General features: G+C 41.9%; 1 protein-coding gene across 2 annotated transcripts in view; it reads left to right on the top strand.

Moving 5' to 3' along the window:
* LOC126162395 (dolichyl-diphosphooligosaccharide--protein glycosyltransferase subunit STT3A) overlaps nt 1-14,351 on the top strand; it is a 109,746-nt gene that overhangs the window by 83,109 nt on the left and 12,286 nt on the right. For both annotated transcript variants that reach the window (XM_049918873.1, XM_049918874.1), the window contains exon 10: nt 9,310-9,474. In XM_049918873.1, coding sequence (XP_049774830.1) covers nt 9,310-9,474 — 165 coding nt within the window. The remainder of the gene's footprint in view (nt 1-9,309; nt 9,475-14,351) is intronic.

Genomic DNA, 14,351 nt, shown 5'->3' with positions numbered 1-14,351 from the left:
ATTTGTCCAAATTAGTGACAGATATTCTTTCCTGAAGACTGAAACTTTCTAGATCATAAATTTGACTACTTACACATAACTGCTTTTCGTTTATGCTTTTGGCTTTGGACTGAGGTATTTTAATGTGATAAGGAAGCTGCAGGGCATCAGTAAATGCACAACAAAAATCAAATCCCTCAGTAAATGAATACCACCAGCAAATATTAAATTTGTCAATGATAAGATTGGTCACAACAGAGAAGCAAAATGGTACTATAGTCCGTGAGACGAGTGATTGGTAATGACAGTTCCGATGGGCAGACGGCGCTGTTGCCGAACGTGGCTCACAGCACACGGCGCCCTGTCTGCTACACACATTCTCTAGCAGCAGAAATAAAAGCGAGACAAAATACAAGTCGTATTGGTACGCGTTAATTTATTTAAAGTTGATGCTTGAAATATATTAACTCGGAAACTGATAAGAGCTATTTAGTACAAGTATCTAAGATGCTGAAACATAATAAAGTTATTTGTTAAACTTCACAACTGAAATGAAAACTATTTTCGCAAGTTGTTGAACATTAGCAGTTTTGGTTTCCATTGTTAAGTATTAGCATTATTAATTTGTTCTACTACAAGCTACAGAATAATTGGTCAGTGTATTAAGAGTTACAATCTGAAGAAAGTACTCACAATATGATGATCTGGTTGTAGATCGATAGCAAACTCCCTCCTTACATTCCTGAATATGTTGTAGTTAGTGCAATGGAAAACCACCACTCACATCACTGTCAGAATCTGATTTGACATTTGTCTTCCTCAGCACTACTCGAACTATCACTGCTCTCTCCCAGATGTATAATTCAATTTTCGATGCATTCTTCCACAACCCCTTCGGTTTTGGCCCTTCTGATGGCACTGGCAGTGCTGTTTACAATTTTAGCCCACGTCTTGCTTGTCACTTTATTGATAGCTGCTGGAAGGAGAGTTTCCACTTCAGAGATCGTGAATTTTTTATTGTTTGCAGCAATGTAATTTTTTATCTGCGCCCACACTCCTTCAATTGCATTGAAGTGACAGTGGTATGGAGGAAGCCGAACGATTTCATGCCCGTGCCTTTTAGCAATCTCGTCAATTACATATGTTGGAAATTGGGGTTTCTTTTGTGCCACAATTTCGAGCAGTTCCGCCTTCCTTAAATCTTCTCTGAAATCTACTTTTCGCCGTTTCAACCACTGAATGATATCGTCTTTTTTTGTTGCCAAGGCTGCTGCCTTATCGTGAACAACGGAATGATAAGGCGCATTGTCCATAACAATCACTGATGGACTTGTCAGATTCGTCATAAGCGATGTCTCGAACCATTCTTGAAATACTACACTGTTCATTTCTTCATGGTAATCTCCCGTCTTTTTTGACCGAAACATTTTCAAGCTGTTTGGTACAAAACCTTTCGATGTTCCTGCATGTAAGACAATAATACGCCCTCCTTTGCCAACAGGCACTGCCATTGTCCCCTCGGGCGTGCCATCATTCCAGCCTCTATGTAAAGAATGGCTGGCTTTGACCCAAGTTTCATCTAACCACACTATACTTTCGAATTCCACACCCATGATCCTGCGCAGAAATCTGCACCGCCACGCAACTACATCTGTCCTTTCCATTAATATTTTGCGTACGTTAAACAGTGAATAGCTGAAGCCTATGTCTTTCAACACTGTACGCAATGAAAATTTGCTCCCTTTAAAAAGATCGTCTTTCTGAAGCGATACCAGTAATTTAGACAGAGTGGGATGTTCCCTTCTCTTATAATAGCTGTATATATGACGACGAATAGCGTCTTTCTGAAAATCGTCCAAAGCTGTCACCTGCTTATTTCTCGGTCGCTTCTTTCCTGGTGTGTGCAGCTTTGTTGTGCCACTCTCGTCACAATCTACACTATACTGTTCTTTCCCTAACTTTACAACAGTGTTCTTACTTATTTTCAATGCTGCTTCAGTTCTCTTCACAACCTGAACAACAGGAATTAAGGGCCCACCTTTGTCCCTTCCTTTCTCAAAGTAATCCCTCACAGAGCACACAAATTCACGGGCCTGGGTGTGTAGCACACTTTTCTTCCTCCGTTTCACTTCTTGTGTTGGGCTGGTACTACCCGCCGCACTAGACATTGTTTACAAAGAAACACTAAAAACAACAAAAACGAAATAAACTGCGAATTCAACTTCAGACAAACGACGAACGACCGCACCGCCAGCACGCGAGACACTGGTAAGTTTCATAAGCGCGCGCGACCGGGTTTCAGAGCGGCAACGTGGCCCTTGCTACCCGCTCAAAGTCAGGCCGTCATTGGCTGCCTGCCTGCGGTCGCTAGGCAACGGAAAAACGCTACCGAGCTGTCAATATCAAATACTCGTCTCCCAGACTATAGTGATAGTTGTGTTGCCACAAACATCATGTTGTTTTGTAGTGATTGTTTCTTTATGATGCCACTTGGGCAATGGGCATAGTAGAGATGGTGTTGCAGCAACTGTTTGTGTTTACAGTCATGGGATTATCAAAATCCTCATTTCCAGTTGCAAAAGAAGTGAATGCAGTAAGTGAGACAACTGACGCTCCCCTCCTGTTCGCCACTTTTGCTGCTTCCTTCTGTAACTCAGTTGGAGGTGGATAGGGGAGGGAAGAGAGAATTGAATTGCAAATGATGTTTGCAAATGACCCATCCTCATACTCAGCTTAAATGATCTTTAAAGGAACTACAGAAATTCGAAAATATGAATTCTTTTCTTCCGGAGTGTAATTCCAGTAGCTTAATTGTTGCCACATAGGTCAGCAAAAACACGTTAAATTTATGACTCTTGCTGACACACATGAGGCTATTCAGAAAGAAGGGAATGTTTTGGCATTTTAAAAAACTAAGTACAAGAAATACATTTTACTATATGCACCTGAAAGAGCGAATGACATACTACTTTTCCACATAGTCACCAAACATATTGAGGCACTTATCATAGTGCTGGAAAAGCTTTGAAAGACCGTCGTCATAAATTCTGCCGCCTGATACTTCAGCCAGTGAGTCATGCCTGCCTGGAGTTCCGCATCGTCATGAAAGCGCTGCGTTGCAACCCAATTCTTTATCTTGGGAAACAAGTGTAAGTAACTTGGTGCAAGATCGGGGCTTATAGGGTGGATGAGGGAAAATTTCCCATTTGAATGGATTTAGGAGTTTTTTAGTGCAGTTCGCCATGTTAGGCCGGCCATTGTCGTGCAAAAACAATATTTTGGATGTCAGCTTTCCTCGGTGTTTATTTTGTTCTGCTCTTCTAAGGCTGTGCAAAGTTTGGCAGTACCAGACAGAATTTGGGGTTGCTTCACGTTCGAGAAAATCAGTGAGAAGCACACCTTGCCTATCCCAAAACACTATCACCATCAACTTTCTTGCTGACAAGGTTTGCAAACATTTTCTTGGTTTTTGGGAGACCTTATGTGCCTCCAATCCATGGACTGCAATTTTGTCTCGCAATTAACGTGTTTCACTCAAGTCTCGTCACCGGTTACAATTTGATCCAGTAATGAATCACCATGTTTGTGGTAGGCCTCCAGAAATGTCAATGTTGCACCCATTCGCTGTTGTTTATGGTGCTCTGTCAGCATTTTGGGCACACGTCATGCACAAAATTTGTGGTAGCCTAGCTTTTGAGTGAGAATTTCAAACATAGTCCATGCAACTTGTGGAAAATAAAGCAAAAGCGGCATTATTGTGAAGCGGCGGTTTTCACGAATTGTTTCATCAACTTTAGCAACAAAATTGTCAGTCACAGTGGTCAGGCGTCCACTTTTCTCTTCATCATGAACATTGGTACATCCATTTTTAAACCAAATGCACCATTTGCACACGGAACAGTCAATCATTACGTTGTTTCCGAACACTTCACACAGTTCACAATAAATTTCTGTGCGTTTTAGGTTTTTTGCCAACAAAACTGTATCACATAACTCACCTCCCAACTGGCGGGATTTTCGATTGCAGCGCACATTTCAGATTTGAATATCGAAGAAACCAGATACACAGAGACGTTCCCACTGTCACAAATGGATGCCGACTGAGCTGCCAAGCACGCACATACCAAAATATACGCAATCAGTATGTGCCTAGCGACGTCAGATGGAAATGTTCCCTATTTTCTGAGTAGTCCTTGTATGTCAGCCAATTCACTTCTCTCCGTGCCATTGTGGTATGCTCCATCCACTGAAATTTTGTAATTTCACTATAGTAGTGCTTATTTGAAAGTTTTAGTTTGTCTCCCCCTTACAATATCAATCTGCACATAAGAAGGTGGGTGGGGAAATATGCAGTGGCAATGAGCAGTGTACCACATGACACTTCAGCACAATAGCATCATTGTGCCACGTTTGTGTGGAGCACTTGCTTATGGGTTCATGCAGAACATTCAGTGTTGATTTCATGTTAGTTGAGGTATGATGGGGTTACTTAGCAACTGTAGTGCTCATTATGGGTGACATAAAGCAAACACGACAAGTATTACATTAAGAAAGTGACAGTAACAGTTTACCAAGCATATAAATTCTGTTAGGGATAGTCAGAAGAGAGAGAGAGAGCAATGCAATGCATAACACTGTCACCTTTCTACATCCATGCGACTTTGAATAACGATGATTCTTTCTCGTCAGAGTTCAGTGTCAATTTCTGCTGGGTTTCACAGTTGCTGACAAGCACAGCAGCTCGCATGAACTATCAAGACTCAATAACTCAGAGTAGAGAAAAGGTGAAACACTTTATTTTTCTTTAGAAAGGTAGCATCTGTATTGCAGGCAACATATGCTTTCTTTGGCTATGCTTGTCACTTTCCCTTTCAAATAATATATACACTCCTGGAAATTGAAATAAGAACACCGTGAATTCATTGTCCCAGGAAGGGGATACTTTATTGACACATTCCTGGGGTCAGATACATCACATGATCACACTGACAGAACCACAGGCACATAGACACAGGCAACAGAGCATGCACAATGTCGGCACTAGTACAGTGTATATCCACCTTTCGCAGCAATGCAGGCTGCTATTCTCCCATGGAGACGATCGTAGAGATGCTGGATGTAGTCCTGTGGAACGGCTTGCCATGCCATTTCCACCTGGCGCCTCAGTTGGACCAGCGTTCGTGCTGGACGTGCAGACCGCATGAGACGACGCTTCATCCAGTCCCAAACATGCTCAATGGGGGACAGACCCGGAGATCTTGCTGGCCAGGGTAGTTGACTTACACCTTCTAGAGCACATTGGGTGGCACGGGATACATGCGGACATGCATTGTCCTGTTGGAACAGCAAGTTCCCTTGCCGGTCTAGGAATGGTAGAATGATGGGTTCGATGACGGTTTGGATGTACCGTGCACTATTCCGTGTCCCCTCGACGATCACCAGTGGTGTACGGCCAGTGTAGGAGATCGCTCCCCACACCATGATGCCGGGTGTTGGCCCTGTGTGCCTCGGTCGTATGCAGTCCTGATTGTGGCGCTCACCTGCACGGCGCCAAACACGCATACGACCATCATTGGCACCAAGGCAGAAGCGACTCTCATCGCTGAAGACGACACGTCTCCATTCGTCCCTCCATTCACGCCTGTCGCGACACCACGGGCTGCACGATGTTGGGGCATGAGCGGAAGACGGCCTAACGGTGTGCGGGACCGTAGCCCAGCTTCATGGAGACGGTTGCGAATGGTCCTCGCCGATACCCCAGGAGCAACAGTGTCCCTAATTTGCTGGGAAGTGGCGGTGCGGTCCCCTACGGCACTGCGTAGGATCCTACGGTCTTGGCGTGCATCCGTGCGTCGCTGCGGTCCGGTCCCAGGTCGACGGGCACGTGCACCTTCCGCCGACCACTGGCGACAACATCGATGTACTGTGGAGACCTCACGTCCCACGTGTTGAGCAATTCGGCGGTATGTCCACCCGGCCTCCCGCATGCCCACTATACGCCCTCGCTCAAAGTCCGTCAACTGCACATACGGTTCACGTCCACGCTGTCGCGGCATGCTACCAGTGTTAAAGACTGCGATGGAGCTCCGTATGCCACGGCAAACTGGCTGACACTGACGGCGGCGGTGCACAAATGCTGCGCAGCTAGCGCCATTCGACGGCCAACACCGCGGTTCCTGGTGTGTCCGCTGTGCCGTGCGTGTGATCATTGCTTGTACAGCCCTCTCGCAGTGTCCGGAGCAAGTATGGTGGGTCTGACACACCGGTGTCAATGTGTTCTGAGTCATTCCGGTATACACTCGCACACACACACATATCCATCCACAGATATGTGTGGATGGATATGTGTGTGTGTGCGAGTGTATACCCGTCCTTTTTTCCCCCTAAGGTATGTCTTTCCGCTCCCGGGACTGGAATGACTCCTTACCCTCTCCCTTAAAACCCACATCCTTTCGTCTTTCCCTCTCCTTCCCTCTTTCCTGATGAGGCAACAGTTTGTTGCGAAAGCTTGAATTTTGTGTGTATGTTTGTGTTCGTTTGTGTGTCTGTCGACCTGCCAGCACTTTCATTTGGTAAGTCACATCATCTTTGTTTTTAGGTATATTTTTCCTTCGTGGAATGTTTCCTTCTATTAAACCATATATATATATGAAAGAAAGCAAAAGGTATGCTAATTATAACACCATTTTCAGAAGGTGAAATGATACGTGATTCGTCTATATGCAGCGTAATCCAGGTAGTTCATTAAATATAATCTGTGTAAAGCTGGAAAAACTGAAACAGCAGGAGGCAGTAATTGTATGTCTGCTTCATTTCTTGTCAAATTTAACAGACCATAGATATCCATCCAGTCAGTCTTAAAGCTACTGACTTGGAATTTGACTCCTTGTGGAACAAAACACATTCAAATCAAATTACACAATTTCAGAGAGTTTCCTGATCACATGCAGATACTATTTTGTTGATAGGTGTGAAAATTACAGATCTATCTGTTTAATAAGTCAGCTGCAAAATACTAATGCGAATTCCTTAGAGACAAATGGAAAAACTGGTGGAAGCAGACGTCGGGGAAGATCAGTTTGGATTCCATAGAAAGTTTGGAACACTCGAGGCTATACTGACCCTACAACTATCTTAGAAGATAAATTAAGGAAAGACAAACCTACATTTCTAGCATTTGTAGACTTAAAGAAAGCTTTGGATATGTTGATTGGAATACTCTTTCAAATTCTGAAGGTGTCATTGGTCAAATACAGGACGAAAAAGGCTATGTATAATTTGTACAGAAACTGCATGGCATTTATAAGAGTCAAGGGGCATGAAAGGGAAGCAGTGGTTGGGAAGGGAGTGAGACAGTGTTGTAGCGTATCCCCGATGTTATTGAACTTGACTAAAATAAGCAATCGGTTGGTAGGACACATTCTGAGGTATCAAGGGATCACCAATTTAGTATTGGAGGGAAGTGTGGAGGGTAAAAATCGTAGAGGGAGACCAAAGAATGAATACACTTAACAGACTCAGATCGTTTCATAGCTTTGGTTACTGGTAATAAGTTGACACCAGTACCTATGAGTTTAATTTGTACACTACAACACTGAAGATGATCACTGTGATTGAAAATCGATTTTGCTGTCAGTAAACCATCAAAATTATGACCAACGCTGACCTTCCTTCTAGATTCAGAAGGATGTATGTTGCAGTAGTTACTCGGAGATGAAAATGCTTGCACAGGATAGAGTAGCATGGAGAGCTGCACCAAACCAGTCTCTGGACTGAGGGCAACAACAAAAACAACATATAGATTGAAGTGGTGAGTGAAAATTTGTACACTGGTCGGAGAATTGAACCCGAGTCTCCTGTTTACTGGATAGGTGCGGTAGCCACTAAACCAGCTTGACACAGCGGTTTGCACAACTACATGAATTATCTTGGCATGCCTCCCTCCTTGATCCAAATTCTCACTCTCACTGCAGTCTACTTTAAACTCCCCTTCACATATGAACAGAATTTCTGATGCTCTCCATGTTCTGGAATAGCACCTTAGCATATTTGTATAAGTACCTGTACCTGGGTTTTTGGCTGGATCCCTCATTTACGTTCGATGCTGAGGTGCTGTTCCAGAACATGAGCCTTTGCAATTCTGTTCATGTATAATGGGGAATTTAAAATAGGTTGGGGTGATAGTGAGAATTTGGATCAAGGAGGGAGGCGTGCCAGAGTAATCTGTGCAGTTGTGCAAACAACTGTGCCGAGGCGGCTTAGTGACCACGACATCTGTTTCGTAAGCAAGAGACCCGGGTTTGATTCCCAGCGTTTATACAAATTTTCACTCACTGTTTCAGTGTATATACATAAAGACATTCATAAAAAAAAAGTTTGATGTGATAAAGTGATACTCTTAAGCTTTAGACTGTTTGCTGTTGCTTCAGAGAATCAATCTAAAGTCTCAAATAAACGGTCACATTGGTGGTAGTGAGACAGAACTAGTTAAATGAAAATACAATATCATAGTATCACACTTCAACATTTTAAGGTTAAATTTACTCTATGTTTGACTTGACAAGTCCATTTAAAAACCATTTTATCTTATTTGTTCACTGTAGGCTAAAGGAGTTTAAACTGAAGTATGTACACGTATTAAGCAGAGAAATTCATCTTATTAGGAAGATTACGTGATTGCTGAGAGCCATTGCTAAATTTGATTGCTGAGAGCCATTGCTAAATTTGATTGCTGAGAGCCGTTGCTAAATTATTGTGAATAGAGAATGAAAATTTGTAGTGTGCATATTTAAATAATTTTATCAAAACTGCAGTGAGAAAAAGATTTTCGCCCGCATCTCGTGGTCGTGCGGTAGCATTCTCGCTTCCCACGCCCGGGTTCCCGGGTTCGATTCCCAGCGGGGTCAGGGATTTTCTCTGCCTCGTGATGGCTGGGTGTTGTGTGCTGTCCTTAGGTTAGTTAGGTTTAAGTAGTTCTAAGTTCTAGGGGACTTATGACCACAGCAGTTGAGTCCCTTAGTGCTCAGAGCCATTTGAGCCAGAAAAAGATTTTCATTGTTGCAATTGCTTGGAGTTTGTGCATGATGTTAATGTGGGGAAGAGCCTAATTAAATGATTTGTGAGCTTAAATGAGATGGACATCATTGTGAGCTGTTAATTTATTTTGGCATTAAAATAATGCCATAAGCCAGGAAACAATATTATTTATTTATTTATTAACTGTCCACTTATTTTGTACTATCTGTGATCTATGAAAAACAGTTTTTGACTGTGAGACATAGAGTATGCAAAGTTATTAATTTTACAGAATACTTTTCCTTTTTTTACCAGGGTGTTATGGTTCGTCTAATGCTGGTTCTTGCACCTGTGATGTGCATACTCTCTGGTATAGCTGTCTCTGCCATGCTAACGACATACATGAAGCAGATAGATGCCTCTAAGAATGTGGATAAGAAAAGCAAAAAATTTGAAAGCAACTATGTCATGAAGAGTGAGGTAAGAAAAAAGTTCATTATTAAACCATCAGTATGCTGTGTTATTAATTCCTCATTAATTCCTCTCAACATTTAAGTTTGATTCTCTCATAGGCTTTTGCTACAGATGATCCTTATTTTAGCAGTGGAGAATACTGGAGATTATGTTATTCGTAAAGTTGATTAAATTAATTTTCTGACACAAATGAAAATAATGTAAAATTCTAGCTTTTGAGATAAACTAATAAAAATGATCTTAAAAGAAAAATGTGTGTTTTCCTCTGTCTTACAGACAAATACTGAAGAAAATTATTTGTGTCACTAAAATTCTTGATCGATACTGTGAAAGTTTTCGTTGACTGAGATGTTGACTTATTATGTTCTTATGGCACTGCATTCTGACAGTGTTTCCAGTAATACATCTCTGTGTGCCCCCCCCCCCCCCTCCCTCCCTCCCTCCAACCCTCCCTCTCTCTCTCTCTCTCTCTCTCTCTCTCTCTCACACACACACACACACACACACACACACACACACACACACACACACACCTGAGTTTTCCATGCCACTTATTGTACAATACATAGGAACATAATGGGGAGCAATACCTTTTGAGTTAACACTTAAAACGAACATGGTTTATTTTAATCAAGAAGTAAACATGCCAAGTATCGACTATAGAAGTGTCAAAAGTTATATGAACAAATAATTACAGGAAAACTGCAATGAGAGTAGGTTGCAAAGGAGGTGAAACATTTTCGTAAGGAACAAACAGCTGTTCTGTTAAGAGTACACATTGATAAGGAAACAAATAGCACTATCTAGTCACAAAAAAATCACACTTTTTACAAAGAGGTCTCAGAATAAAATTGAAATAAAAGTTGTACAAAACAATTATAGAAGGAATAGTAACAGACTAGACATACACATTAAACTTTTAAATGAACTGATAGAGCTACGTATTCAATCTGAGAAAGTTCTTTCTCAGTGCTTTTCATGGGTTTTGTTTTCTGACTTTGTGCCTCTTATAGCTGATTTGCTCTAATCTGTTTCTCTTCTCTCATTTCTTTCCAAGAACTTTTCGTTGCTAATGATTCACTGTACCCACAATGTGCAGTGGAGTGTGCACTGATTTGAAACTCCATGGCAGATTAAAATCTACAGAGTGAAAATATTATACTGGAAACAATCTTCCAGTCTATGGCTAGACCATGTAACTGCAATTTCTTTTTCCTAGGAAGTGAAATGAAATGATCATGTGGTGTTTTTGGCAGGGAGACATCATCTGTGATTGTTCAGCCACCTAGTGCAAATCTTTTTATTTGACACCACTTCGGCAGCGTGCACCATTTCCCGGGTGGATAAAATCTCCAATCCTGCCAGGAATCGAACTGCACTGACCACTCAGCTTCGTAGCTGGATTTCCAGGAGTGTTAGTTCCCCAGGGTTTCAGGGGGACTTCTGAGAAGTTTGAAACCTAGGAGATGAGGTACTAGTTGTAATCTTCCAGGAGATTGATGCTGCTATCCTCACTCATTGCAGGAGCCGAGGAAGAACTTAGTGATCTGTTCTCCAGAGTGAAAACTGTTAAGTTTGGATCTGGGAGATAAACATGAAAAAGACCAAACTAATTATTAGTAACTGACAAGGTCTAGATGAGGTATTTAAAGGATCTGGAGGTAGTGAATGATGGTGTATATCTAGGATTTCTGATGAGTGACTTAAGATAGTGTGATATATAAATAAAACAGCGAATCATCTTACGTCAAGCTGCAATGGTTAACCTCACTACCATCTTGCAGAAATAGCAATATCCAAACAATGAAGATGTGCTTGGCGGAATCATTGGTGTTCTTGTATGATTGCAAGACTTGGGCCTTGAAAGCTTAGTGATAGGAGCCGAATTGATGCCTTTGGGGTATGTTGGAGGAAGATGTTAAATGCACCATGGACAAAAAGAACCAATATTTCCATTATAGCAAGACATAGCATCAGCAGAAGTTTGCTACTTCATTGGGCATATTTTGAAAAGAGAAGAGATAATGTAGGAAAGACCATCTTGCAAGACAATATCTAAGGCTGAAGACAATGAAGAAGAGCAGCAGGCAGATAGTTGGATTAAGCAAAGAAGATTAATGACCTTCTTCGCATTATATTAAGAAGGGCAGAAGATTGCAGTGGATGATGACGTGTATTTGAAGATTAAGTTACGTAATACATGAATAAAGAAATTAGGTCACAAGTCAGCAGTGAGTAGACAGATATGATGAAGTCAATGACAATGATTAAATCATAATTCTCTGACTGTGGATTGGAGGGAAGTATAGCGAAGGGAGATAATTGGATATCTGACTGAAATTTTGTCAGAAAGGGTGCTACCTGAGCAAGCACAGTCTCTTGTGCACTGCTTGGTAGCTGTGACTCTTAGGAATTTCAGTAGTAACCTTAGGTTTCGGTTTTATCTCCTTTTGTAACTTCTTTACCTTTCTTACTTTCTTCACATACTTTTTAACAACCATTAATATTTGCTGTACCCCAACTGCCACTATGTTATTTCCACTCACAGAACAGCATGGAACTTATGTGGGAAGACAGAGGTGCCTGTAATATTGTTGAAATCGGCTCTGCAGAAGGGAACTTCTTAAATAAATTGCATAAATCTCTCAGAAACTGGGCAAGGTTCCAATCATCAATAGTACAACCCTTCTTAAAGACACCATGCATAGTGTGTAAGTCACATGCCCATAAGTTCAAGAACACAGGATCCTCAAGATTACCCTCAACTTTGAGCTTGCTTTTCAGTTCTTTCAGGAATGAGTTATTACCATTAAAGCTTGACACTTGAACAACAACTTACCTTTTCAGATTAACATTATATTGGAATGCACCTGGCACAAATCCTTTAACTAAATCTTTTGCAACACTTTTTCCCAAAAATGCTGAAGTCGGGTACCTGCTAGATACCTGGACCAACGCGCTATCCCAGAAACATACAGATCCATCTGCTGGTTCTGCTAGTGCTATTCAAACTCTCATCAAAACAAAGTGCAACAATGTCACGGGGAATAACAGTAGGCTGTAGCTGTTGAATGAAACATGGACTCGTACTGAATGCAATGTTAAAATTGACATTTAACTTCTCGAGCTGCACTTTGAAGACAGTTCATTGCCTGAAAACATATCCAGTAAGATATTATGAAGGCTACCACTGTCGGGAAGATTGGTGTCTCAGCAGGCAACAGACACAAACAGATTTGTGCCTTCATCACGGCATCTCTCTGCACATAATCCAGCTTCATTGGCCATTGTCCAGTTATTGCAATAGGTGGCTGATGCAATTGTGTAGGGTTAGGAGCTGTTGCTGGAACACATCGTGACTGCATGATGCACTCCCCATGTGTGCCCTGCAGCAGACTAAAAATATAAGGAGACTAATTAGAAATAGTATGTTTCTTCATTGAAATTAGTAATTCTATTTGCCATTGCCTCAAGGCACAGTCAGGATTGTTCTTTTCATTACCGGAGTTGTTGATCAACTGGTTGCATCCAGCAGTAGTAAACAGCACCGCAAGGGCTATGCACGATGTAATAGTATTGTGGCAGCAGCCGTTTGTAGCAGTTAGCATGGATATAGGCACTGTCACCTTCCTAGTAGCCGTGAGCCCAACGTGCTTCTTTTCACTTGCATGACCCGACAAGAGCTGCTTGCTCATGTTGCTGATACAGAGGTTTGTTTTACAGAGCGTGCAGCTGAACACTGAATTTTTCAGTAGTCCATGAACTCCCCTATGACACTTGTCTTTTGTGCACAACACCAAATAAGGGAAGCATGGCCCGCACAGTTTGGCTCAGTCGGCTGCAGCCAGATCCAACTGGGTAGCTGGCTGGCTGCTGCAGTGGATTGAGCAAAGGAGGGGGCTAGGGCTGCCGAATCACTGGTGGCGGAAAGTCACACAGCACCTGGTGGTAGATGAACAGTGATGACAGTGCTACATTGAGCCAAACAGAAGGCAAGCAAGTTCTTCTGCTCAAAAGCAAATTGTGTACCATCCTTTTCCAGGGTTTATAGGCAAAAATGCAATAATTCTGAGTTTTCCAGGACATTGGACATCCTGCCAGGTTAAGAAATCTGTACTATGCTGCCCATCTTTTTTCTCTTCATTTAAAATAGAAAGCATTAACACACACACACACACACACACACACAGAGAGAGAGAGAGAGAGAGAGAGAGAGAGAGAGAGAGAGCCTTAGTCTCCCATAAAAAAGAACCACCACTGGAGCAAGCGAAATGCAGTTACTTTCAGGTGAGGATTGTCAGAGCCTTTGTTTGTTACATTAGTTACATAAAGTAATGACTCGGCACAATTCAAATTTATGACGTGTTGTTGTTGGCCTCCGTCCATAGACTGGTTTGATGCAGCTCTCCATCCCTACTCTATCCTGTGCAAGCTTCTACATCTCAGAATAACTACTGCAGCATACATCCTTCTGAATCTGCTTAGCGTATTCATCTCTTGGTCTCCCTCTACAATTTTTACCCTCCATACTTCTCTCCAGTATTAAATTGGTGATCCCTTGATGCCTCAGAATGTGTCCTATCAATCGATACCTTCTTTTAGTCAAGTTGTGCCACAAATTCCTCTTCTCCCCAATGCTATTCAGCAACTCCTCATTAGTTACGTGATCTACCCATCTAATCTTCAGCATTCTTCTGTAGCACCACATTTTGGAAGCTTCTACTCTCTTCTTGTTTATTTATCATCCATGTTTCACATCTATACATGGGTACACTCCATACAAATACTTTTAGAAAAGACTTCCTGACAGTTAAATCTACCGTATTTACTTGAATCTAAGCCGCACCTGAAAAATGAGACTCGAAATCAAGGAAAAAAAAATT

This window comes from Schistocerca cancellata, chromosome 2, assembly GCF_023864275.1.
Source record: "Schistocerca cancellata isolate TAMUIC-IGC-003103 chromosome 2, iqSchCanc2.1, whole genome shotgun sequence".
NCBI lineage: Eukaryota > Metazoa > Arthropoda > Insecta > Orthoptera > Acrididae > Schistocerca > Schistocerca cancellata.
The sequence above is the reverse complement of the archived record's forward strand: the minus strand, read 5'-3'. Positions and strand labels throughout refer to the sequence as shown.